This window comes from Clytia hemisphaerica, unplaced genomic scaffold (genome assembly GCF_902728285.1).
Source record: "Clytia hemisphaerica strain Z4C2 unplaced genomic scaffold, Clytia hemisphaerica genome assembly, whole genome shotgun sequence".
Classification (NCBI taxonomy): domain Eukaryota; kingdom Metazoa; phylum Cnidaria; class Hydrozoa; order Leptothecata; family Clytiidae; genus Clytia; species Clytia hemisphaerica.
The window spans coordinates 17,754-45,239 of record NW_027103950.1 but is presented as its reverse complement, the minus strand read 5'-3'; the positions used below and the strand labels follow the sequence as shown (position 1 = coordinate 45,239).

Sequence of the window (27,486 nt, the reverse complement as noted above, 5' to 3'; positions counted from 1 at the left end):
GTAAAATAAGTGAATATTTACAAATATAGGATAGCTGGCTTAAAATAAAAGTAAACCCCCTGAAAAGAAGAATTTTGTAGAGAATACAAGTAGTACTTTGTTTTCCAAAAGGATGCGTGTACTCCGAAAAACCTGGTCAAAAAAGAGTTCCGGGGGTAAAATAGTATATGTTTGTAAATGGGACAGCCGTATTTAAGTAGCAGTAAACCCTCTGGAAAGAAAAATGTTCAGCGCAATTTGAAATAATTTCCAGAAGAATTTCGGCTAAGTCGCGATATATGGTGTGTCTGAAACTGCCGTCCTTTTTCACGTCATTCTGAAAAGAACTGTCGTGCATTTGAAAAAAGTGTCGATATACATTAAAGATTTTCAGTTCATTACATTACACCCACTACGTAAAGAATAACATCACTATAATCATATAATCATATAAAAGTATATTGGACTACATTCCACAGTACATGTCATGAGCCTATAGCTGAATTTCTCTTGGCAGGCGTGGCAACTGTGGCGAGCACTTAATTGATTTCACAGCGATTGCATACGACTAAATTTCTCGGGGCAAGCGTGGCAACTGTGGCAATCATATAATATAAGGATGACAGCGAGAGACTATGATACGACTAAATTTCTTGTGGCAAGCGTGGCAGCTGTGGCGAGCATTGAATAGTAGATTTCACAGCATTTGTGTACGGTTAAATTTCTTGTGGCAGCTGTGGCAATCATATAATATAAAAATCACAGCGAGAGACTATGATACGACTAAATTTCTCGTGGCAAGCGTGGCAGCTGTGGCAAGCGTTGAAGAGATTTCACAGCAATTGCGTACGACTAAATTTCTCGTGGCAAGCGTGGCAGCTGTGGCAATCATAATACATAGATCATAGTGAGACACTATGATACGGCTAAATTTCTCGTGGCAAGCGTGGCAGCTGTGGCAAGCGTTGAAGAGATTTCACAGCATTTGCGTACGACTAAATTTCTCGTGGCAAGCGTGGCAGCTGTGGCAAGCGTTGAAGAGATTTCACAGCAATTGCGTACGACTGAATTTCTCGTGGCAAGCGTGGCAGCTGTGGCAAGCGTTGAAGAGATTTCACAGCATTTGCGTACGACTAAATTTCTCGTGGCAAGCGTGGCAGCTGTGGCAAACGTTGAAGAGATTTCACAGCAATTGCGTACGACTAAATTTCTCGTGGCAAGCGTGGCAGCTGTGGCAATCTACTATTCAATGCTCGCCACAGCTGCCACGCTTGCCACAAGAAATTTAGTCGTACGCAATCGCTGTGAAATCTCTTCAACGCTTGCCACAACTGCCACGCTTGCCACGAGAAATTTAACCGTACACAAATGCTGTGAAATCTCTTCAAAGCTTGCCACAGCTGCCACGCTTGCCACGAGAAATTTAGTCGTATCATAGTCTCTCGCTGTGATCTTTATATTATATGATTGCCACAGCTGCCACGCTTGCCACAAGAAATTTAACCGTACACAAATGATGTGAAATCTACTATTCAACGCTCGCCACAGCTGCCACGCCTGCCACAAGAAATTTAGTCGTATCATAGTCTCTCGCTGTCATCCTTATATTATATGATTGCCACAGTTGCCACGCCTGCCACGAGAAATTCAGCTATAGGCTCATGACATGTACTGTGGAATGTAGTCCAATATACTATTATATGATTATATGATTATAAGTGATGTTATTCTTTACGTAGTGGGTGTAATGTAATGAACTGAAAACGGCAGGACGGCAGTTTCAGACACACCATATATCGCGACTTAGCCAGAATTTCCATAGCTTCTCCAGCCATGACTAAATAGGACTTAAACTCTTGCCACCGTAGTCAGAGCCGACTTGAAGAATCATTTTTAAAACCTATCTTTTAAAGGTTAAGAGCAGTTTTCAGTCAACTCAAGTCAAGAATAGGAATTTTTGTTAACTTTTTAAGGGCGGCTGTCAATTGTGTTTTAGGGCGTTTCAAAACAACCACCCTAAAAACACCCCTTTAAAAATACTAACCCTTTCTCTTTTTAACATAAGCTGAAGATGCGCTTGATTTTCCATGGGCGGCACCCAATTGTGTTTTGGGGCGTGCTAAACACCAATATCTCATGGCATTTCAAAAAAATTACTGTTGCATTCTGGAATTGTCAATTTCACCATTTTCTATCTACTCATTGGCTGCTGTACAAGTCATTTTGAAATTTATTGTTTTTGAGATATTTTGTTTAGTTCTTGACTTTATTTTGATATATTCTCACACAACCAAGAGTTCAAATATGTAATTCTATTGTTTCTGTAGTAAACAGATTGAAATTATCTGAGTCCTTCTCTGTCAAGTAACGTATTAATACAGAACCAACGTAAAAATGGCTTGAAGGGATTTGAGCACTGACCTTTATATCCCTGGACCAAGTTATATCCGCCATCTTTGATCGGAGTGTTTTTTGGAATTGGAACCCCGAGAAGGAGCCATTGGAATGTCAAAATTAACATCTAACGGCGCTACACCATCAAAAGTTTTCCAGGGAAAGTAGTCCTAGCGCTTTCGATGCATTTACACCGCTGTTGAGTAGTGTCGCCATTTGGGTTCCACTTTTCAAAAAGCTCCGATCAAAGATTTTGCTAGGCTGGGATTGAGAAACTTGGTCCAGCGTATGTGAAGGTCAGTGGATTTGAGTCTCAGGCCATTTCGTTCATCTTTTTAAACCTGAATTGTGTTAAGACCGGTTTATCTTTTAAACTCTTTATTTATCTATCTATCCTTACAGGCGTCAACTTTCAGAAGCATGGAAACGAACCCTCAACTAATGGGCCGGCTAAACCTACTATACAAACACTTGCACTTGCTTAAAGACTATTGAATTCAAAGCACCAATAAAGAAAACTCAAACTCAGTCCCATTTGCATAGAAAGCATCCCCCTGAGCTTAGGGGGGGGGGGGCTAAACCATTTTTGCTTGATTGGGGGCTGTATTTTTCAAAAAATACTGGGGGCTAGCTTGCTAGGGGGCTGAGTGTTATGTAATAGAACTGGGGCAGAGATGATAGGTTACATATATTTTAAATTATGTTAAAAACCTATGCTGTGGGGAAGGTTTTAACCCTCTTGAAAAAATATAAAAAAATGGTGCAAAAGCACTGGATACGAGTTTGCCGAGAGGGCTGAGTAGCAATACTCTTAGACGGCAAATGAAATCACATATCTCTCATCCAAGCCAAAAAAACTCTCGATAATTTGACCTCGAGCGGGAATTCTAATTTGTTCGAATTACAGAGAGATTCAAATTATAGAAAGTATTTTACGAGGGTTTCTTCTTTACGGATACCGAAAACTAGTTCGAGTTATAGAAGGATTCGAATAATAGAAGTTCAGTCAGAAAGAAAAGACACTTTTTTATTCTGCTACTGAATAATGCTACTGAATAATGAATAATAGAAGTACGAATCAGTGAGAGTCTATTGTATATATGTCTATCTTTGTAAGTGCCGCACGTGTCTTAAAGGCCCAACTTTTTCTTGCAAGAGTAGAATTGAAAATTAACTTCGAGGCTATAAGTTCATTAAGGACTATACACTTATCAGCCTAGACTATGCTATAGTCCAAGACAAATCACTATCTAAGAAATAAGCACAAAGCCGAAGAAAATTCGCAAGCGGTTTTTTTTGCCGAAAAGAGTTTACATTCGGTAGAGTTTGACAGTCTTGGCTCGATGCCTCTCTGCTTAATCTCGTTTCTTCGAAAATCTCCCGCCGACTTTTTCCCGTATACCGCCATAACGCCATACCATCATATTTTCCCGCCTTTAATATCACTGTAACGGACGATAACATCGTCTATTATCAACCCTTAGCAGGCGCGGTCTGCATTTGAGGGGAGTGATGATGTGCGACTTTCACGGCTCATGGCATTGTACCATGGCTACCACTTCTCACAAAAGCGGTCTAGTGTTTTCTAAATACCATCATCATTCATGTCATTGAAAAAGCTTTTATTTACAACTTTATTACCAGTCCCCTAAAATCTTACCACGCTACTAACGGTTGATATGTGTAGCTTCGGACTAATGAATTAATTAAAATTATTGTCCAGAAATATTTGCCCGATTTTTTCTCTCAATAGGTTTTCATCACATTAATTCTGCACTTACAATATTCAAATACGTAGTTAAAAAATAAAATTTCGCTAAAAACATTTCACTTTAAATAAAAAAAGTTTCGAACAAACTTCCACGCTGATCATTCAATATTCAACAAATACAAAATTGACGGGAAACTTTTTTTTCCGATTTTCTTTTCTCTTAATTTCTTTATTTTGAAGTCAAACACGAACGACTTGGAGAATCTTACAAACACTCAAAGTTTTCATAACAATCAGTTTAGACATTTTTATAAGAAAATAGTTAAAATTTTAACAGAGTTTTCTTATAAAAGCCTATCCAATTTAATGGAGTCGAATCGATATTTTCTTTGACTAGCCGTCAAAATTAAGGCGAATTGATCCGTCTTCTAGATCTCTTTAAAAGTTCTTTAAGTAAAAACAAATCCTAAAGTAATCATAGTTAAAGGTTTTATTCTTACATAAGTGTTGCCGTTTGATATCAGACACATATTTCATATTAGGGCATTATGCTGATATAAGCAAAAAAAAGACCAATCTTGCTCGACATCCGTGTCAATCCAATGTGAAAAAGCTTGCGAATTAAAATTGATGAGTAAACAAACGATATCACTATTATTCAAAAACAAAACCTTTAAAGTCCCAAATGATAAAATCGCTTAAAAAGCTTTACTCCTAATAATCCCAACGAAACATTGATTTTAAAAAATATAGCCATTTTTTATAATATTCTTATATGCAAATGTAAACAACTTTTCAATCTTTTTTTTCCACGTAGTTACAGCTATAAGTTCACCCAGGACACTGCTTTCAAAGTTTTAATTTTGTTTGAAAACAAACCGTCAGAGGTCTCGTCTCTTACACGTTTTTTTTATAAGAACATCCAAAAATTTGAAGCAACATCAAAAAATTTGAAGATGTTCTTATCATTTTGACTTTAAAACCTAAAATGTTCTTAAAATGTTCTTAATTTCACCATTTTGTAAGTATTTTTGAGCCATTGCGTAAAAAATTGGGTGTTTCAGAGTCTGTAAAGCCTTAAACTTGTTCTTAATATTTTGGCTACCTTGTGTTCAGTATACAGTTCGTTCTTGTAAAACAACGTGTACCAAAATCAGAACATCTCCACTCCACTTTTTTTTATAAGAATAACTTTGACGTTAACTCTCTCTCTCTAATTCGATTTTCAAGAGACGGAGGATATTCAGCGGATTAGAGAAATGTTTCAGTTGGAAAATTTGGGTTAATAATGTCAATCGAAACTTATGAATGTACTTTCATTTTGCCCTTGAAATAAGAACAGAATAAGAACAATAAAGAAACTGTCAATAGAATTAAAAAGCCGAGCCTCAAGCCTAAAAAAATTACAGTTGACTCTCTCTAATTCGATCTTTAAGGGAGCAAAAATTTTATTCGAATTAGAGAAGAATTTGACTTCCAGAGAGTAATTTAGACGACTTTCCAGCTGAGGGGTCCAATATTTTGGTTCGAATTAGAGAGAGATTCGAATTAGAGAGAGTCGGTTGTACTAGCTTTTATGAATAGAGTGTTTGTACCTTTGCTTCTCCGTTTAGAATGCCTTCGTATGCTTGCCCGTCGAATCATTGTCACCAATCAAATAAAAAAGGTCCAAAAACAAAATGAAAAATAACGGAAACAATCACTACTCACAATATATTCAATACTTCAGTCCGCGCAGTGCGAAAATGAAGAAAAGTGAGATCTATTGACAGGTTTAGTATGCCTCTGTTAAAATAAGGCGGTATTAAACGAATGTTTGATAAAATCTATCTCGGATGTATGTAATTACATTTAAGCCTGAAAATCCATCCATTTCGATGAAAATTAATATATATTCTTGGCTTTTTCAAAACGGTAGTTTGGCTTTTATAAAAAAAGTTGCTAAAAAAGAAACGTCCAAAATTTCGAAAAATCAATCAAAATATGAAATCGAAAAATGATGAAAAGCCAACTCTGTTTCTACTCTACATACTACCGTACTTTCAAAGTAAGAAAAACTTATTGATGTAACGAACTTCTTATTTAGGACAAAAAAATATATAAGACAACAAAAACTTAAAGTTGTAACAAAATTTAAGAAGAGTTAGTACTGCTCCATATGGTTCACAGAGAAGAGCCTACCATCTTGTCATTTGATTTCTTCAGAGGGGAGAAGTGAAAAAGAGAGTTGGGACGTTAAAAGCTTAAAGACGAAGATTTGTCCCATTTCTTCTTCTTTCTCTGAAACTTCAGCATAATTTCAGTTTTCACGTTTTGTTTTATAAGAGCATCCAAAATTTTTGAAGCCTTTCAGATTTTCTTAATTTTCGGGTTTCAATCAAGCCTAAAACGTTCTTAACATGTTCTTATTTTCAGCATTTTGTTAGTATTTTCGTCCATTTTCCTAAGAAAACAGGTGTCTTAGAGCCCACAAAGCCTTAAAATGTTCTTAACTTGTTCTTAAGATTTTGGCCTACGAAGCCGCCTTATGTTCTTATAAAAAACGTGTAATTTCAGTTTTCAGAAATGAAACTTTTTTTGCCACAAAAATTGAAGAATCTTGATGAAGATTTCTTTCTTAAAATAAAAGGTTCCTTATGGAAAAGAATGTAGACTTCCAAATCTTAAAACAGATCATTGATTTTACCACCAGCACGCTCTACTCTTAAAATGGATCTGACCTGGTTTAGCCTATACTAGACGGCACGGCTTTTTTTCTACGCAGTAACGTCTATTCCACTTTGCGACTTTTACGAATGTTTTGAGCCTAGGTTTTCGGCCACGTCATTTTAAACTTCCGAAGCTCTTGCAGTAGGGAAATAAACGAATTTGAGTCAGAAAACTTGAAAGGCGTCAAAGTAGAACTCGCCAAGAAAGGGTGACGATCTGACCAGGTTGTTCAGTCAATTCCTTTAAAACTACCTTTGTTTTATTTTCGCAACTTTGCCGTGCCAGATTTCTTGTATGATATTTTCCAAGAGTCTAATAGAAACCAGTTCGAACAAAAATGACGATGGATGGACTGGTTTTGGTCAAGTTGAGATAAGTTGTGGCTTTGGGAAATTAATTTGAGATTTATTTGATCATTACAGTCAACTTTCTCTAATTCGAATCTTCGAAAAGCAACCGGGGGGGGGCTAAGGGGCTTAGCCCCAACCCCCAATAATTTTTTGAAATGGTTGTAAAAAATTTTCAAATATTTTTTTCTATTTGTCTTAAATGTTCAGCCATTCATTGATTTATGGTGTCTTTTCCGTCAATGTAGAGGCACAATTTTTCAAATTTCCCTCCTTGGGCCAAACCATGCTTCACCCTCGCGGTGTCACTAAATTTCAGCCTCCCCCCTTCCCAATATAAAACTGCTTCCTAAGGCACTATAATTCGAATCGAAAGTTGTCTAAGCTCCCCTCTGTAATTCGAATCTTCCTCTCTAATTCGAATAATATTTTGATCGAATTAGAGAGAGTAAGCTGTATTTGATCAAGACTAAAAAAAGATGAAAAATTACAGTAGAATGACCTGGTACCGACAAAACTAATATTAGCAATCTATTTTGTAAAATTGTCTCTATAGTTCGAAAATGTTGAAAAATGTCATATATTATGCACGGTATTGTAGGGGTTATTTACTACTGAACCTGGAAAATCTAAAAATTTCCAATTCAAAAAAAAGAAAAAACAGTTTTAAACGAAAAATATTGTAAATAAAACCCAGCGTCAAACCACCATAAATTGATTCATAACTTTTCATTCACTCGAAATCAAACTACTAAAAGAAAAATCATTAAGCGAGTAAAAAAATTTACTTTACATATAGACATTGAATAGAATTATGGTTATATATATATATATTTATCATCGTAAAGCAAGCTTATAATATATCATTTTCTTAAAGCCTGTAAAGTCATACATATAAGCTTTACTATAAGGCGACAGTTTTTAAATAATCTTTTTTTCTTGTAAGAATGTGCAAAAAACGGGGGTTCGCGTAATACTACATATCTTAAGAGTATATGTAAGATTTAGATTATTGGAATGGATTTTAACTGACTTATCCTGACCATCACTTTTTAAAAGTAATCTTCAGTACCGTTTTTTAGGACAAATTACTCTGAAAAATAAATTCTTAATGTTGGTAAGTTTTCTTCTGAAAAAGGGCAAAACTTCAAAATTAACACTTTTTAAGAAATCAACTAATATAAGGCTTTATACTTTATCTTGACACCTTGGTTTGGTTATTTCAAAGTTGCCAAAGAAGAAAAACCTAGGCTGCGTCATATCTTCCTTCGTTTCGAGCGTAAAACTCCTACTCTTCGGGGTATGAGCACTGCTCTTGTTTTGAATATTGAAATTATCCGGATACATCACATGCGCACTGAGGTTTTAATAAAACAATAGAGAGTTTCGAAATCTAAGCCAATCAGCTGTGTTTTAAACATTCTTTTATTTGAAATCTCTATTGATAAACATCTTTTGTGAAAGTTGTCTATTATGATTCCCGGTGGGGGCTACTAGTGGTCGTCTATAGCAGTCAGTGCCTAAAGACCAAGAGTAAGGCCTAAATGCCTGAAATCGTCTATTGTGTAGACTAGGAAAACCAGGTTTTATGGAAACACCAGGTTTTATGGAAACACCACATTTTTGAACATACACGTTTTTTATAAGAACAATCCGTATATGAACATAAGGCTTCAACAAGCAAAATATTGAGAACAAGATAAGAATATTTTTAGGCTTAAAACTCCAAAGGTTATAAAGAACATGTAGTAGTTGACGGCTTCAATCAAAAACTTTTTCAGACCCTACTTACTATTACCTTAAATACTCTTTTTTTATAAGAACAATTTAATAAGAACAATAAGGCTAAAAAATGCTGAAAAATAAAAACAATTTTATAACAACCCTGAGCCTGGAATGGGAAAATTTCAAGCAAATTAAGGATCAATATTGATACCTTAATTTTGCATTATAAATAAGAACAGGATTAAGAACAATTTGAGTTCTAGAAAATAATACAAACTTTTTTGGTTCTTATAAAAAATCAATAATATACATTTTATTTTTCAGAAAAAAAAAAAAAAAACATTTAATCATGCAGGATTTAAATGTTTTTAAGATGACTAAATCTTCAATAATATGCAATATTCCGCATAATGTTATAAAGTGAATTTGTCACCTCTTTGTGGGTCATCGAGACAAGAAATATAATATTCGATGGAGCCACCCACTGACCTTTACAAACTCTGGGCCAAACTATACACGTTTTTATAAGAACAAAGTATATAAGAATATAAAGCTTCGATGGCAAAAATGTTAAGAACAAGATGAGAACATTTTAAGTCGGTGTTTTTTTTTAGAATGTATTGCATGCATGTTAGATGGGCAGCTCTAGGGGGGAGAGATCACCAAAACTCCTTTTCTAGTAACAGGCCACTAAATTAGTGAGACTTGTTAGCAAAATTTGATCAGCACAGGAGGAACGCCATTTCAAATGCTGTTAGAAGTCTACCAGGCCACCAAAATTAGTCATCAGAAGTGCTTTTAGCAAACCTTAGAAAACCAACGCTGGTAGTAATTTAACTTTCATTTATTCAAATCGAACGGTTTTCAGAAAATTTTGAAATATTTTAAATTCATCCAGTCAAGATTATAAGAACTTAAATGAAACATCTATTTAAAACAATTCTTAGAATTTCCGATTTATCATTATATTTGTAGACCCTGTTCAACCTCAAAAAGTAAAAACAATCTTAATCTTAGGTAGCTTGAATCGTTTAATTCGATAAAAGCTTTATCCTGCTCCCAACTTTAACATTATCGAGTTTGTGTATGTGTTTTTCTGCGACGGAAACGGTAAGCTTCTAATTTGTCTACATCCTGACTGACTGAGGACGACCGTAATCAGTATGCTTACCGTCCTCGATTTTTCGGCTCGAAACTGCGAGTTTTTTCCAAATCGCTTCAGGTGCTCCGCCGTCCTCAAAAATGCAAGTAAATAAACTCGCTTTCAAAAAGGGTTCAAGGTACCTAATACATTTCACCTTTTTTTCAGTGCATTGCCTTGTAATGCGCGAGTCAAGATCTGCACGGAGGTTATGTAAAATCCATTTTACTTTTCTTTTTCTTTCGGCTAACAGCATTCAAGGAAGGTCAAAAATAATTAAAGACTTAAAGACATCAAAAGAAAGGGCCTACGCAAAGAAACGAACAGAAAATCCATAACTTCACCATAACGATAATAGATAGGATTTGGAAAAAGGGCCCCTGTTCCAAAAAAAACACGTTTCTTTATTAGAACAAACTATATAAGAACATACATAAGGCTTCAATAGTCAAAATACTAATAAAAAAAAGTTAATAAGATTTTAAAAGTCTTCAAATGACTCTAAAACACCTTATTTGAAAGGAAATTGCGCAAAAATACTCACATAACGGCGAAATTAAGAACATGTTAAGAACATTTTATGATTTAAAACTCAAAAAATTAAGAACATTCGAAGGCTTCAAAAATTTGGGACTATCTTATAAAAAAAACGTGTAAGAGGATGAAACGTGAAAATGTTACATGTTTTTCTTTTTATAAGCATATGGCTGCCCCTACATCAGGCTCGCATTATGCTTAGCATTCTATTGTTCTCAAACAATAGAGCCATTGTTTAGGTACCAGAAACTGAGCCTGCTTATAAACGTTATGCTTATAAAAGAAAAAACATGTTAATACACTGTAGAAAAGGAGTTCCGAATGAAAAAAAACGTCCCCGCTATGACAGGCGTTGTATGGTCACAATGGAAAAATTCTTTCAGTGAAAATTCATGTTTCTTTAGAGAGACGGTAAGAAAAAAAAAACGAAGAAGATTTTCTTCTTTTTTCAAATAATTTCACTATTTTCAAACTTAATTTCATATATCACAGTTATTTCTTTTTGCGTGCGAATGTTCAAACCAGGCTGTAAACGTGTCTTTATGAAAAATAATAGACCGCCCCGGACACAACCCTACATCGTACGGTGATATCCAGTGTGTGTTCGGTGTATCCGATGTGTGTACGGTGGGATGGACGGTGTTTTTCAGAGACCAAAGCAAGGTTTCCGTTTGAGACGGAAAATGACTTTTGCAAAGCAAGTTACTATATGTTGTTGAAATTTCGGTAAATTGTGCAAAATTTTGGACGGAAAATCCTCTTTCCTTGCTGAAATCACGAAATACATGGGTTGCAAAATTATATCAGTGCAGTCAAAACATGTGATTACTCGAAAAAGTTCACGGGATTTTACTCCCATGTTACTTGCTTTACAACTTACAGCTGATAACTTACAGTAATAAATTCGAACCAATCAGAAATAAATGTCATGTAACAAGCACATAAAATTTTGGAGTAAAAGCGTGATTTGTCTTCAGACTTTAATGTTGCAACCTGTGTATTGTCGATGTCCAGTAGGAAATTGTACGGTGTTTATAATCCCACCCGATATTTAAACAAACTCTATAGCAGGATATCAAACACACAATCACGCACTTGAGAAATAGCTGTGATTTTCAGCCTCTTTCTATCTCAAGCCTGAAAATCTGACTGGGTAGCTCAGTCGGTAGAGCATTCGCCTTACAATCTAAGGGTTGTGGGTCCGATCCCCGGTCACCGCCAACTCAGCGGAAGAGTAGCTTAGATTGGGTAATCTGATCTAGGCGGTAAGTTACTGGGAGCTGAGAGTAGGTGTGGCGCTCCACCTCAGCATTCGATCTCCCAGGTCTAGCGCAAAAAGAAAAGGGGATAGACTCCCTCACTCCCGGCTCCGCCGACAGCCACCAGATGAATATACTTACTTTACTTACTGAAAATCTATGAATAAATAGAGAATGTAATAACCGAGCCTCAACCAAAATTTACTTTTAATCAGCTAACTGAGATTATTAAACATCATTAACTATATAGCTAATATAATACAAATTTAAAGGTTTTGTTTTTAAATAAGAGTGATATCGTTTGCTTACTCATCAACTTTAATTCACAAGCTTTTTCACATTGGATTGACACAGATGTGGAGCAAGATTGGTCAAAAAGAGGCAATGAAAAACATTTTTTTGCTTATATCAGCATAATATAACAATAGGTAGACACTGTCCTGATATGAAACGGGAACACTTATGTAAAAACAGAACCTTTAAGTAACAACTACAAAGGTGGCACGAGGCCCAAATTGAAATGTCTAACAAAATTCGAAAGAAAGTTTCCCTTATAACAACGAAGATGGAATTTCATTTCCTATATAATTTTAGGAAAGCTCAATGGATATTTTCAAGTTAAAATCCCAAACCACAGATATTATAACAATTTATTTTGAGTATGGATAACCATTTGACACTTCATATTGAATGTTAATATCCTTACAGAAACCATTTACACGTTTTTTTCTATAAGAACAAACTATAGAAGAACATAAGGCTTCGATGGAAAATTTAAGAACATTTCAAGGCTTTGTGGACCTTAAAACACCCGATTTCAAAGGAAAATGGACAAAAATATTCAAAAATGGCGAAAATAAGAGCATGTTAAAGAACATTTTTAGGCTTAAAACTCAAAAAGTTAAGAACATCCCAAGGCTTCAAAATTTTTGGATGTTCTTATCAAAGAAATATGTATCCTTACATAAACCATTTAATAAATAGAAAACCACACAAGTTGGTCTCATGAGCTATGGATCTGCAGACTTTTTGTAAGACATACGCGCACATAAAGATTTCTGGCCTTGCAGAGCTCATTGATAGTACCAGAGAGCCGTGCTGTAACATGTTACAGTTAAAATCACCAAGAATAAAAACTTCCGAATCATTCGGCAATTTATCAATACAAGACATTAAAAAAGACTTATAACGCTCAACAACATACGACGCGCACGTAATCCCTACTTGTTTTTAGTAATTGATAAATACAGTAAATAGCCTTTAACCCGGGTGGGTGTGGAATGGTACTTAAGCAAAATGGGTGTCGGGTATGTAAGAGTTATAAAGGTCCCTTTTATAACCCTTGGAAGTCTTTCAAAGGGGTACAAAAACCGTAAAACGGTGATCCGGTGAAACGATTTTTCAAAATCGACTCTCTCGCAAGGTCATAATTGTTCGAAAAATCTTCGCTGTAAATTAGAAAAAGAAGTCTCTCAAAGGGTCGTAATTTGTAAAAAACAGGTACCATATTCCTTCACACACCAGATAGTCTAACTGCTTACCGATAGTCTAACTGCTGACGGATTTCCCGTTTGAAGTATGTCAAGTTTTCAAAGTCGACTAGTCCGCCATGTTTTTTTCTATTTACCTTGGATTTTCAAACGTTCGAATTTCAAAACATTCGAATCGGGCTGTTGACGACCAGAATTGAAAATTAGATGGCGGATTAGTCAGCTCGAAAACTAGACACGCTTTCTTTTATATGGGAAGCCTGATCCAGTCAATTAGTTACAGTAGAGATCAGTAGCTCATAACAACGAAAAACTTTGCCATTTTGTGTCTCAAAAGTCCATCTCTAATAATTTTTTTGCTTCTATTATACCTTAATCTTTATACAATCACTAAAATTTCACGCTTTTTCAAAATCGAATACACTTGTAAAATATTTATCACTACACCCTACAAAAAGAACATAAACTCTTATAAAGTAGACATCAGACAAAGTAGATTATGAATAGAAAAATATTTTTTGGTGACAATTTCCCTTAAAATGGAGGTTTTGCCTCCCAAAAAAACGTCCAACAAAAGTATTGGTCTGTTTCAGCCCACCATATTTCTATTTTTTACAACAAAATGTCTGCAAAGATGAAGTAGTCTTTTTTTAGGTGACAAAATGAAGAGGGGAACAACATTTTACAGAAAAGAAAAAAAAGAAAAAAAAATCGTTTAGAATTAAAAAAAAAAAAATTCAAAAGTTTTGTATTAAAAGGAAAGTCGAATGAAAAAGCTAAGCCTGGGTTTTAAACGGATTGAAGTAAAAAAAATTAAAAAAAACCTGGCTTATAAGTTATTTTGGAAAATTATGGAAAGAAATGATTAAATTGAAAAAAAAAGGAAAGAAAAAGACGGATAAGCTTTATGAACTTTTATTTTTGTTCTTATGTGTTTGTAAGCATCTAATCCCACATTGCGTAAACTATAATAAAGCTAGAAATTCAAAACCAATCAGTATTTTAAGATCGGAACACTAATGAATTCGGAAATAAAGACACTCGATTATGGAGTATACTCTTATACTTCGATATCTTGATCTTATTTCTTGATAACTAGTATGTAATTAAGTTTAAGACCGCAGTCGAGGGCGACCTGAAGACTCCTTTTCTTCAGCTGTCTACCTGAAGGTAGAGGCAAGGCGCCACTCCTTTCCCAGAATTTTTTCCTGCACCCTTGACCCATCGCTTTAGTTGCCAAGCATCAAGCATAAACCCTTGAGCATATGGTAAGACCCGGTGTGATAAAAAAAATTAACTCTCCTAAATAATGACTCCCCAGTCATAATAAACTAGTAAATAGTGACTCCCCACCTCAAAATAAACTAGTAAATGAAGACTCCCTAGAGTTGCTATTTCCTAGGAAATCTTGACCCCCTTTGGTTTAAAATGACTCCCCTCTATTATCTATGACAAAATTATTTAAAAATTCATTTGGCTATCCAGGGCTAGCTCTACAGACCCCCGTAAGAGAAATAGTCCATCTGAGGGAAGCATTTCCTTCAAGAATTTTAAGATTTGGCTCAAAATTTGTATACTGTATACTTCCCTCTTTGTAAGATCATGTTACAAAATACTGGCGAGAAACCGATTGAGGAAAACTTCGTGTCTACCGACAATTACGTGAAAAATCTGTTCTGCGGAATACCATACATTCTGAAAATTCTTAAAGTCCCTTGAAAAATGAAAGAATTTCGGCAAAAGGTGGGTGTCAACGACGAAAATCAGCTCTGCAAAAAATTCTTATTTCATAGCCTTGAACGAGAAAAGTAACGAATTAGCAAAATTTAGCATCTTAAAGCAATTCTCAAGAGGTTTAAAATCTGAAAAACAGGGGACAATAGAAATCAACGAGAGAATGCGCTTGTCACAGTGATCTTTTAGAAGAAATATTTACAGTAATCCCAATGTGATGAAAGTTAGATACAATACGTCCATAAAAAATTAGTCCTCCGTCTTTGAAGTGGTATAGCTTTTCGAATTTTTGGCCAATTTTGAAAATTCTTCCACAGTGAGATGGAGCATTTATCAGGCTTTCCAAAAATATAACTTTTCAAAAAAAGCTTCACAACATAAAGGAAAATCGAAGATTTAAGCAATGCTACAGTTCAGTGGCTCCGTAATCATCAATTAAATCTTTTGTCTATCTATCATTTTACATAAGAAATTATGCTTATAACCTTTTCATGTATTGTGCTAATAAATAAAAAGTTTTAAATAATTGTGCTATTATGAAAAGTTTTACATGGTTCAATGCGGAATTTTACGAGGATTACAATGGTATAAAAATCGCAATGTAAAAGTTTTTGCCTGATTTAAAAAAAATCAAAAACTAAAATATTATAAAAGTTGTCAAACCGGTTTTCTTTTGATAAGTCAAGTTAATTTATCGTTAAAATTGTTAAGAACATAACTATTAGTTAAAAACTTGATTTTTAAGTTTTAGAAATCTTTTTTGAGCAAAGTCTTTGTACTTTTGAATGGAGGGGAAGATTTCCTTTCTAACGGTATAAAATTTATGAAAAATTAATTTTTCTATCGAAGGCTATGGCTTTACTTTTAAAACAGAGGACCAATTTCTCCTGGACGTACTGTATAAATAAAAAGACAACTTTGGTAAAAACTGTAACAAACAGATCACACGGCTATAAAACAAAGGAACGTACAAAAGTTTTTCTTTAAGGACCTTAAAATGATACCTGGAAGATCTATTAGAAAGGCGAAGGAAGAATATCTTGCAAAGACATTCAAATATGAATGCTAAAGGGCCCTTATGTATGGATATATATATAGTAAAGTAGTGTGAACAAACAATGACTATGGGGAGGGGGTCATGATAAACTAGTTTATCTTGACTCCCTCAGCTTTTTTAAGGGGAGTCATTATTTACTAAGGGAGTCAATATTTCCTAGGAAATTTCTACTCTAGGGGAGTCATCATTTCCTAGTTTATATTAACTGGGGGGGTCAACATTTACAGGGAGTTAAAATAATCCGCTACAGGCTCACTGGCGGATTTAAGACAATAGACCAAGTACGTCGGAAACATGCGCAGGAGTACAACGCTCGTTAAAAGAAAATGAAATTACAATTACAAATCTCTTCCTTTGATAAGTGCTACAGGTGGTCTATTGGGGTTCGATCCCATAATCGTGTGCACCGGAGCCGGATGCTCTACCTTCATGATACAGTCAGCTTTTTGATAATTAAAATTGCACCGTAACCACTAAACAATGCTGACAAAACTAAAAATCAAAACTAAAAATCTAATTTAACGTTTTACTATTCGATACACCTAGTATTCGATAATATTGAAAGTCAACAAGAAAAGAAACTCTTATAAACGACGCTCTACTGTTCGATACCTTCATTCAATGAAAACCCAACCCCATTGAAAATCGAATTAGATAGTTTCAACTTTAGGTGAGTCGGAAAATCTTTTGAATAATTCCCGTGTGAGATTTTAAGATTGGCTCATTCGACTTACCGAAAACGAAAGCGTAACCAACACACAGCGCACCGCAGAAACATAAAGATAAACGCGAAAATATAATCAAACTTACTGTTGTTTGATCCGGGTAACACGGGAGGCGGGACACCGATAACTCGGAACTCTTCCACTTTCTCATCTTCTAAATAAACAGAAAATTTACAAATTACAAATTAAAATTTCTACAGCATTTAGGTATGCAGCGCACTGCTACACTACTAGCTGCCACCTGGTGTAGAATTTCTTAGCGAACGAAAAAAGACCAACATCTGTACCATAGACTTATAAAGCCCGGAGGGCTAGATGTCGTGCTTTGGCTAAACAGCCTGTTGAAGTTGGGTAGGAAATCCTACCTAGGTCACGTGATATTACAATAGAATTTCAGCGCTTAACCAATCAGAAGCTTTGCGGATTTTCGAAAACAATAGTGACTATATTTCTTTCGATATTCACATTTTTTGCCTGCGACGACTTAAAGCACGAAAACTAGCCCTTCGGGTTTTACAGAAATCTGCGGTAGGTACTAAAGTAACTAGTGTAAGACGTATCAGGACAGATGTCTGTTGTAGGATCCTGGAAATGAACCAATAATATTTGACTTTAAATGAAAAATTTTAGCTATCCTGATATTTCTCAGGGTTTGAAAATATAATAACTGAGCTCCTTCTAACCTTTAGGTTTGGTTGGTTCCGGTTGTTTTTGTGCAGGACTGTCATCCGGGATACGGTTTTTACGGACGCCAATACGGACAGTTCCTATAATTATAAAGCAAAATGAATTTAAAAGACAACATGAATCTTAAAAGAAGTGATAAAAAATGATAGAGGTAAATCTAGACATCACAAACCAAGACTGACAGACTAAAGGCTTTTTCAATAATCCTCAAAGCCGTTTGTAGAGCAACCCTGTCATGTTTTCTTTAGGACACTGATTGAATTTAAGACAAAATCTCCCCTATAACTTGAAAGTTTCTCTTTCCCTATATTTCCCGATAACTAACCAGCCATATCCAGAGAGACTGAAAGTAACACCATTGACTGAAAAAACGATTAGTGTTTCCCCGATTTCCCGATATTTCCCGATCACTAAACTTTGGGTGTAGCTTTCAAAGCTTGAACAGCCGTATTCAAAAAAACATTATCAAAAGTAACACCATTGACTGAAAAAACGATCAGTGTTTCCCCGATTTCCCGATATTTCCCGATCACTAAACTTTGGGTGTAGCTTTCAAAGCTTGAACAGCCGTGTTCAAAAAAACATTATCAAAAGTAACACCATTGACTGAAAAAACTATCAGTATTTCCCCCGATTTCCCGATATTTCCCGATAACTAACCTTTGGGTGTAGCTTTCAAAGCTTGAACAGCCATATCCAGAGAAACATTATCAAACGTAACACCATTGACCGATACGAGCTCATCCCCTGAATGCAGAGCTCCAGTTTCCTCCGCTGGGCCACCAGCGACAATACTTTTGATCACGATGATTGATCGTTTTTCGTTCTGCGGATCCTAGAAAGGAAAAGGCGAAGAATGCTACAACAGCCATTCTAATTCGCGTCGACACTCGGCTATTGCTGACGTATATTTGGCTTTCGCTGAAGTAAAAGTGCTTACTGTACTCTAGAACCCAGATTTTTTCGATGCAAATAAATCTGAATTAGAAAGGCTGTAGACACATTTTCGGAGGAATAATCAGAAGGCTTAGGATTCTTGGACTACAGTGCTCAGCTTAGCCCGGGGTCCACTTAGAGCTTTTTTTATGGTCTTTTTGGCGCTGATAAGTGGCCCGGTAGTATATGGTAATATGCTTTTGCTTAGGCGGACTGTAAAACAGTCCGCCAGATTTTAGTTGTTTTTGGAAGGTAAAAACAGTATGAAGCAATGTTTTTATTTCAGAATAAGGGATTGCAAATCTGCTAATCGTGTTTGTTTCTGATTTTTGATTGTATCTTTCAACTCCAAGTAGTTTTATTGTTATTTGGATTTTCTAAATTTTTTTTCAAAATGGCGACCTCGCCAAATGCTCCTAGTCTACTTCACTGGACTCAGCGTCATAAAAGATTATCAAAAAGCAAAGTTCAGCCAGAAGTAGACTCTAGTCTATGCTCAGCTCAAATATTTTTGTTATCCAAAAATTGAGATATTCAAGTGAAGAGCCTTTGATTTTTAATAAGAGTACAATAGAATTTCAATAAGAATACAATACACCTTTTCGACCGTAGCCGCCAATTACCGCACGGCCATCTTTTCGTCCGCTTTATATCACTAAACTCGATCCAATCCTTATTTCACACATTTTTCTATTGTCTGTAGGTGCGAAAAAAGGACTGGGACGGCTTTAGTGGGATAAAGCGGACAAAGAAATACCCGCACGGCAATTGGCGGCTACGGTCGAAAAGGTGTATAGAATTTCAGTACCAATTTTTCAACATTATTCTATTATTTTACTCAAGATTATAGATGGATTTCTGTTCAACCTTCAAATCATATGTATAAGAATAGCAACAGAAGATCGGATGCACAGAACCAGCAGTGTCTGGACAGCGTTATGCGTCCCTATTTGAAAGAAGAGGAATTCCTACCTCGTAAAGAGTAGGACTCATTCCCCAATGGGGAGAGCTCATATCATCAATTATTGTACTTATAAAAATCAATAGAGACTAAATTTTCATTTCAAAACATAATATTTTGGTATTTATCAGGGTGTAACAATCTAAATAACCAAGACGGTCGAGTTTACGTTTATTTATTTTAAATTGGACCATGACAGATTCGTCCAAAAATTAGTAAAATTATTAACGCACAGGCGTACTACAAAATTAGATAATATTTGCAAATATTTTTTATCTCTTACGTTAAAACGGATATTTTCTAGTTGTGGTTGTATCATGATGGGAACAAGGAATTCCCCTTTAAAAGGAAATCGACACACCTTCTCATATAAGAGCAATTAACCATTTGTGTATGCTGTTTTTTTTGTTTTTTGTTTGAAAAACTTGAAATTTCTTTTTAGAAACTCAAAACTTTAAAGTGCGATAAAAAATTTTGGCTTTTGATTTAGAAGATGATTTTGGTACCATTGGAAAGCTATTTTTATACTCTTTCTAAAAACATTCGGTTTATGGCCCTTTAAAATTAAGTGGTCAGGAGCTATGGCTTTAAGTCTGAGACTCATTATTTTGGCTTATTTTGGACTATATACGCGTCCCTCGTGGTCTAAGGGTTAATTGCTGAAAGTTCAATGTTTCAAAGAGGGATTACAGACCTTAATCTACCGAACAGTGTCCTGTCCTGTCACTCGATGTCACACAATGTTTTATCATAAGAACGTCAAATATTTTTTATGTCGGTGTTTTTATTAGAATGTACCTGAATGACTTTTCAGAGATCTTTTAAATCATCTTTTTCGCGATATCTTCTTCAATTTTAGGAATTTTTGGACCTTATTTTCAGAAATGACGTATTTTTTGACAAGGATTCCAATGATATAGGTTTCGGAGTAATTTGGGATGAAATATGTAATAGTTATCGGACATTTACGAGTACAATATGAGAAATATTTTACGATTTCTGAGATTTTCCGTATAATATTTTCCAAGCCTTTAGGCGAGGAAAATATACGGGAAATTCGGAACGAGTGAAATATTTCCATATGATACAAGAAAATGTCTGATAACTGGTTTATCGGTGACCCAAAAAATGCACTTTTTATGTTGTAAAAAAGCGCAGGGCACTTTTGTAACAAAGTGACGTTAGATTGCTTCTACCGCTACAATGCAACAACATCTTTTCGTCAATTTATATTTTGTACATGTAAAATACAAGATATATTGTACTCTTTTTAACCAATCAGATTGCAGATATTTTTTGGATCGCCGATAATCCAAATTATGCCACTATTTCGGTATATATTGCTATTTTCTGAAAGGTACACTCTTTACTATTACACTCATGTAATTTTCGTCCTCAAAATAACATCCATTAGTTTTTAAAACGTACTTTTGGACGACCCGTTTTTTATCAATATTTTTGGAATATCTCATCCTTTTCTGCTCATTTCATCATTTTGCTTACATTTTCTAATAATTTACATGGTACGCCATTTGAGAGTATAATTTCAAGAGGGAATCTATTAAAGATAAGGAGTAATTAACTGTGGAATTTTTCATTCATCCACACAGAAGCAAGCTCTCATCCTAGATTACTCCTAATTTTGTCCTTAAATTGTAGCTGTTCAACTCATCCAATTAAAGCCGGACTAAAAAAATCGGAATATTTTATCTCTTTTTCTCAAAATAAATTGAAATACTCGTGTAAAAGTTTCCATTAAGAAAAGTTGTCTTAAACAGGAGATACCCAAAAAGACAATTGTCTTTGTACTCAATCGGTACATTCTATAAAAAACACCGACTTATAAGCCTTTGAATGTTCCAAACCTTTTGGGTTTACGTTCTTAAAATATTCTTAAATTTTTGGATTTTCAAAACTTATGTTTCAAATAATTAACTTTATTGATCCTTATCTTTTGTTTGAATTTTCATTGTCCGACTTTCCGAAGTTTCGAAAAAATATAGTTATTTGGGATAAATGGATACATTTGGTTAAATAATATCTCTTGAATCTTCTTACATTTGCATTTTTTTAAATAAAAGAAACAACGATCTCCCCTCTCTCGGTACCGCGCGAATATAAATTTTGGGAAATTCCTTTTGTTATTCTGTTGTGTCAGTATAGAGGCACGCCTTCTTTCTTTATCATTGAAAAGAGTATCTTTATGTGGCAATGTATTTGGAGCACAGATATCTTATATAAAACACTAGATAGAGCTACTCTTGCAGTTGAAACAAGAAAATCCGCCATCTTTGCTGAAAGTAGACCACAGGGAAATCGTTTAAAAAAACAAATAATCTGAATGGCGCGAAGTGAGGAAGCGAGAGAATAGGCTTAATCAATCAAATCGCCGGCACCGAACTGTGGTCTGCTTTATCAAAGATGGCAGCATGATTTTGTTTCAGCTAGTGTTTTATATAAGATATTTGTACTCCACATACATTACCACTTAAAGATATTCTTTTTAATGATAAAGAAAGAAGGCGTGCCTCTATACTGACGAAGCAGAACAAATAGAATTTTTCATTTTATAACATATCTGTGATTTGGAGACGCTATCAAAACAAATTAGTGACCTACCTGACTGTCAAGAATACTAAATCCCAGTCCTCTGTCACGTTTTTCAAGTTGCACGAACAATACGTCTCCAACTTGTGACGTAATAGAGGTGTGACTCAGCTGTTGTTCATGGGTGGGTTGGGGCGGAACCACTTCTGGTTGGATTGGTACAGGGGCGGGTACAGGCGCTGCATCAACGACATCTGGAATAAGAAAGGGTAGGGAATTATCAACAATATAACTGAGAATGATAAAAATAGAGAGAACATAATTTAAATGTTAATGAAATCCGTTTTGTATGTGCTGGGTGACGAGTGTTGGTCAAAAAAATAAAAACAACATTATATCGTAAACAACCCTGGTCAAACTTTTTAAGAACTGAGAAAACGAGTACAAAAGGCATTTTAATGAACTCCTTGAGGAATAAACTATTAAAGCAATACTCAAAGAACGAAAATACGAATTGACATTATTATGAATTTCAAGCAATTTTTATTTCGAATTTCACGCAACGAAAAAAGCTATTTACGCATTCGCGTATACTCTTAGGTTCCGGGGGGTTGGAAAATTTTGGGACAAGCTGGAGTTTTTACAAGCTCTTTCTTGATTTGGTTGGTCGTTAGCCTGTAATAAAACAATTTTGTTACTTTTTCTAAAGAACGCGTCATCTCTATTACTTTAAATGACCAATTAGTCCAGAACATCTCAAAATTTTTGAGATTTTAATAAACGGGGGGGGGACCTAATTGCCGGGGGGGTTGGAAATTGTACTTCTGAAAACCCCAAAATTAGGTAAATATAGGCTAAAATCAGGTTATTTAGAGCAAAATAAGGGGCCTTCTCTTTGACAGCTGAAAGTATTCTTAAAAATCAATAAACGGGGGGGTCCTAATAAGGTCCGGGGGGAGGGTTGATATAAACATAAATAATATAAACATTTACCGGGTTCAGGGAATCTAGCCACGATCAACCGAATATTTCTTGGTAGTGTTTGAATCAATTTGACGACCTCCGGATGTGTCATTTCCAAAACATTGATACCATTGACTTCGATTAAGAAATCTCCCGGTACGACTTTCCCGGTTTGACCGACCGGCCCGTCCGTCGATACCGAATGGATTCGGTGTGAAACGTAAACACCATCTGTAAATATGGAAATGAATTAGAAAAATCAGCGAAAATGGTTGTTTAGTTTGACTCAGGCTATACGTTAGACTAGAGTCTACTTCTGGCTGAACTTTGCCTTTTGATAATTTTTTATGACGCTTCCAGTGAAGTAGACTAATAGCGTTTAGCGAGGTCACCATTTTGAGAGAAAATCTTAAAAATCCAAATAACAATAAAACTACTTGGAGTTGAAAAATATAATCATAAATGAAAAACAATGTTTTACAGTCCGCCTAAGCAAAGGCATATACTACCGGGCCATTTAATCGCGCCATCCAGTCTATAAAAAAAGCTTTAAGTGGACCCCGGGCTGGCTATACGTAGGCTATACGATTCCCGGATGAGTTTTAAGTATTGGATAGCTCAGCCGGTAGGACAGTTGCGCTAGTAGTGCATTGACGTGAGTTATTACATCATTTATATCAAAATTCAGAAAAATTTTCAAAACTCGTTTCTGGTCTAGAACGTGAGGTACAGATGACTTTTTCTAATTCGAACTCAATCGGGAGGTATAATTTGTTCGAACTACCATGATGGTATATATAAAGGAAAACAGGAGATGTATGTTATTATAACCAAGCTCGCGCTACGATTAAAAAAGTTACGAGTTTTACATGCACATAAAATCTCATATATCGTGTATTTTTAAAGAGCCTTTTGTCCATTTGTGAATTCCTATTATTGTAGTGTTAGAAATTAGTTGAGACGAGATTCATTGTTTCTGACATTAGTGTAGGAAAATATTTGGACTAAAAAAAACTGTTAACGCGGCAATTATCCATCAAGTTACAAGATCTTTTGATCAATAGTTCCTTCAAAGTAAACTCCGCTTGATACATTCTTCCAAAAATCTCACTTTCTGTCTAAAAATTAAATCTGAAATAATTCCAAGGCCCTTTTCAGTCTTTTCGACTATAGGAAGGAGCATCTTAACAAAACAGTACAAAGATTTCAGTCCGAAAAATCTAGAGAAATGAATTATTCACCTTGGCGCTCAGTTGACCCTTCGACACTAATTCCCAGACTTCCACCATCGAAGAATTTGGAGAATTGAGCCACCTGAAAACAAAACATTGGATAATATCACCAGATGGTACAGTGGCGGATCTGAGGGGTGATTCAAAATTCATGATTTACAGTATTGCTTTTTACCTTACTTTGTTCCTAAGGCCGGTCTCCGCTTGCGCGCACTGCGATCGCACTTTTTCGAGCAAAGCTTCCACGCTGTTGGTCAAAGAAAAATGAAGCAACTCCATTGCCGTGATCTGACGTAACGGTTGCAAAAAGTTGAAATGTGGTCAATTTTTTTTTTCGAGCGCGCGCTACATTCTTTATGACGTTATCTTTTTTCCAAGCAAAAAGGATTGAAACCAAAGAGTGCGATCACAGCGCGCGCAAATGGAGACCGGCCTTTATAGAAAATAAACATGCATACCTGCACGAGAGCTTGTCCTCCAAGTAGTTTTACATATTCTTGTTTAATAATTTCTTCTTCGTCTGGTCTTAGAGGATAATCTGAAATATAAGTTTGTTTGATTATAGTAACGTTGATAAAAAGTAAAACTATTTCTTCCTTAGATTAATTGTCCTTGATTGTATTGAAAAATATTTCTTCTGCTTGTATTGTCGTGGAATCGACTTTTCAGAAGAAAAAACCGTATACCCTTGTTGAGGAGGTCAGACTCTTTGTGGCTAGAAATGTTGTAACCCCTGAAATTCCAGGTAATTTTACGTTCAGACCTTTCTGGAATTGTGAAATTTTGTAAGATTTAATAAGTCACCCTTTCCAGTTATTTTTGACATACTTTTGCATATCCCTATGGAATTCCGGCACATAAACCCTGACCCCCTTGGAATGGAAATGAGCCTCTTTAACAGGGTGCATACAGTTTTTTTTTGGAAGAGCTCAATCTAGATTAATCCTATATCTACTTCTGTAGCTTAAAGACTCTTGCGACAATTATGGTAAAAAACTATGAGAACAAAGCTGGCAAATAGACTGATTTGGCAAAATCTAGTTAGGCACTAACTTAAACCAAGCCTCAACCAAGTTGCCTGCTCGCTACTGACAAAATTATGCACAGGTCCAAACGGGGACTCTAAAAGCTTTAGAGCTAAGCAAAGTGTTATTAAACCATCCTGTACATATTCGTTCTGTCATTTCTTAGAGAAATGGCTGATCGTGGGTGAAAATGACGTCACATGGAATCAGTCTATACAACAAAGTAAATCATCATGTACATATTCTTGCTGCCAATTCTTATAAAAAATGGCTTGTTGAAAATAGAAAAAAGTGACGTATTGGGTGGAAAATTTTAAAAGTTCTCAGAAGATTCTCTAGTGGTGCATATCATGAATACAACAAAGTACCCAGATGGCACACAACGTTGTTTCAACGTTCATCTAACGTTATATGGACGTTGTGAACGTTAAATAAACGTTGAAACAACGTTGTGTGCCAGCTGGGTAAACAGTTTACCATAAAGTTCGTCATTAGCAACAGCTTTTATCAAATCCTCTTGAGACAGGCCTTTCTGTCGTGGCATGCTCAAGTTTGATCGTTCAAAAACTCTAGCCACGACCAGGGTGACAATATTTCCAGTGTTGCGCAACATATTGATGGCTTCGTTATTATTCATCCCGTTCAAGCTGTGGCCATCAACCTGTTTAAATGTAGATAATATAATATATATGTCTCTCTCTAATTCGATATTCAAAAGGCTAAGACTTTTCTTCGAATTAGAGAAAGATTCCAGCTGAGGGGACCAATGTTTTAGTTCGAATTATGGCGAGAGGATTCTGATGATTAAGCTGTCTGGTGTAGTGTAAAATACTTTCCATAATTCGAATCCTTCTCCGATTCGAAGAAGGGTCTTAGTCCATTGAAGATTGAATTAGAGAGAGCTTTTTGAGGAATAAACAAACAAAAAATCCAGAGAGAGGTAGCTGTACCCCATAGATTTATAAAGCCCAAAGGGCTAGATGGTGTACTTTTGCTGAAAAGTGTGCCGTGGTTAGGTAGGAAATCCTACCTAGGTCACGTGACATTACAATAGAATTCCAGCGTTTGAACAATCAAAAGCTTCGCGGGTTTTCGAAAACAATAGCAACAACATTTTTTCGAATATTCACTTTTTTTTGTCTGTGATAGCTTAAAGCACGACATCTAGCCTTTCGGGCTTTATAAATCTATGATGTACCCTCTTTAATTCCAATCCTCTTTAATTCGAATGAATTGAATTACCCGTTCGTGTTCAAATAAGCGAAAATCACTTGTAATATTAAAAAGACAAGTGGCTTATCTCATTTCATCTAACTTAACCTAACAAACTATTTCCCATGATAATTCATCGATTTTTATTCCATATAAAATGGAAATTGAAACGTCTTCTTAAGACAACTTCAGTGAACTCTCGCTAATTCGGACTCGAACGGTTCGCAGTAAACGTCATAATATTTGAGCAAGAAGGGAAAATTCCCACGAAACGCTTTGAAAGCGCTTTAACTTTGGTTGGAAGGGTAGGCTTTTAACTCTTGAGTTTTAACACTAGACTTAAGACTTAAAACCTTAGGATATGAAAACCATAAGATCTGAGGATCCAAAAGTTCAAGAATGGTCCAATAAGGCTCAGAATACAGCATGGAAGTCTAAACTCCTTCCTAATTGAAATATTCGATAACATTTATCAATTAGCCCAAAAGTGACTTTCTCGCCCGAACTTCAAATTTCTAAAACGAGGAAATAACCAAAATTCTCAATATATTTTGAAGTAGATTGCAGTTCGAATTCGAAGTCCAATCTGGTCAAATTATAGAGAGTAATTTAAGAAAGTCACCCTTTGACGAAAACTGTAAATAATTTCGAATTATAGAAAGGTTTGAATAATAGAAGTTCGAATTAGCGAAAGTCTATTTTGGGAAATACAACTCCATTCTCACCTCAATAATCTGATCATCGGGTCGGAGTCGGCCATCTTGCGCCGCTGCACTTCCTTCAGCTATCCTCTGAATGAAAATACCCTTCTCGTTACCTGGCAACAGAAAATATACGGAAAATATAGAATATGAAAACTGGGCCAGTAACTCTCGATTTATTATTTTCCGCGCTATTAGAATTGTCAGACGTTATTTTAAATAAATTATGATCAAAATGATAACTTCTATTTCTTCGAGTTATTTGTATAATTTTAACTTGGGTTTTTTTTTCAAACCTTTATTTCTTCTAGTTAAATATGGGGGTCGCAAGTGGGTGTAATTTCCAAGCTATTGTTACGAAAAGGCCAGCCGGTTGTTCTCGAGTTGTTGAAAGTAAGAAGCTAAATTGCATAC

At 35.5% G+C, this 27,486-nt stretch overlaps 1 protein-coding gene across 2 annotated transcripts in view; it reads right to left on the bottom strand.

The window, feature by feature from the left end:
- The window catches only part of LOC136810091 (multiple PDZ domain protein-like), an 84,083-nt gene that overhangs the window by 41,699 nt on the left and 14,898 nt on the right, over positions 1 to 27,486 (bottom strand). For both annotated transcript variants that reach the window (XR_010847057.1, XM_067066665.1), the window contains exons 10-18: positions 27,097 to 27,188; positions 25,637 to 25,820; positions 24,593 to 24,672; positions 24,144 to 24,216; positions 22,933 to 23,133; positions 22,012 to 22,193; positions 18,156 to 18,330; positions 17,492 to 17,575; positions 16,894 to 16,962 (exon numbers count right to left, since the gene is read on the bottom strand). Coding sequence is in view for 1 of the 2 variants with exons in the window: in XM_067066665.1 (XP_066922766.1) it covers positions 16,894 to 16,962; positions 17,492 to 17,575; positions 18,156 to 18,330; positions 22,012 to 22,193; positions 22,933 to 23,133; positions 24,144 to 24,216; positions 24,593 to 24,672; positions 25,637 to 25,820; positions 27,097 to 27,188 (1,140 nt within the window). In the remaining variant the exon portion in view is untranslated. The remainder of the gene's footprint in view (positions 1 to 16,893; positions 16,963 to 17,491; positions 17,576 to 18,155; positions 18,331 to 22,011; positions 22,194 to 22,932; positions 23,134 to 24,143; positions 24,217 to 24,592; positions 24,673 to 25,636; positions 25,821 to 27,096; positions 27,189 to 27,486) is intronic.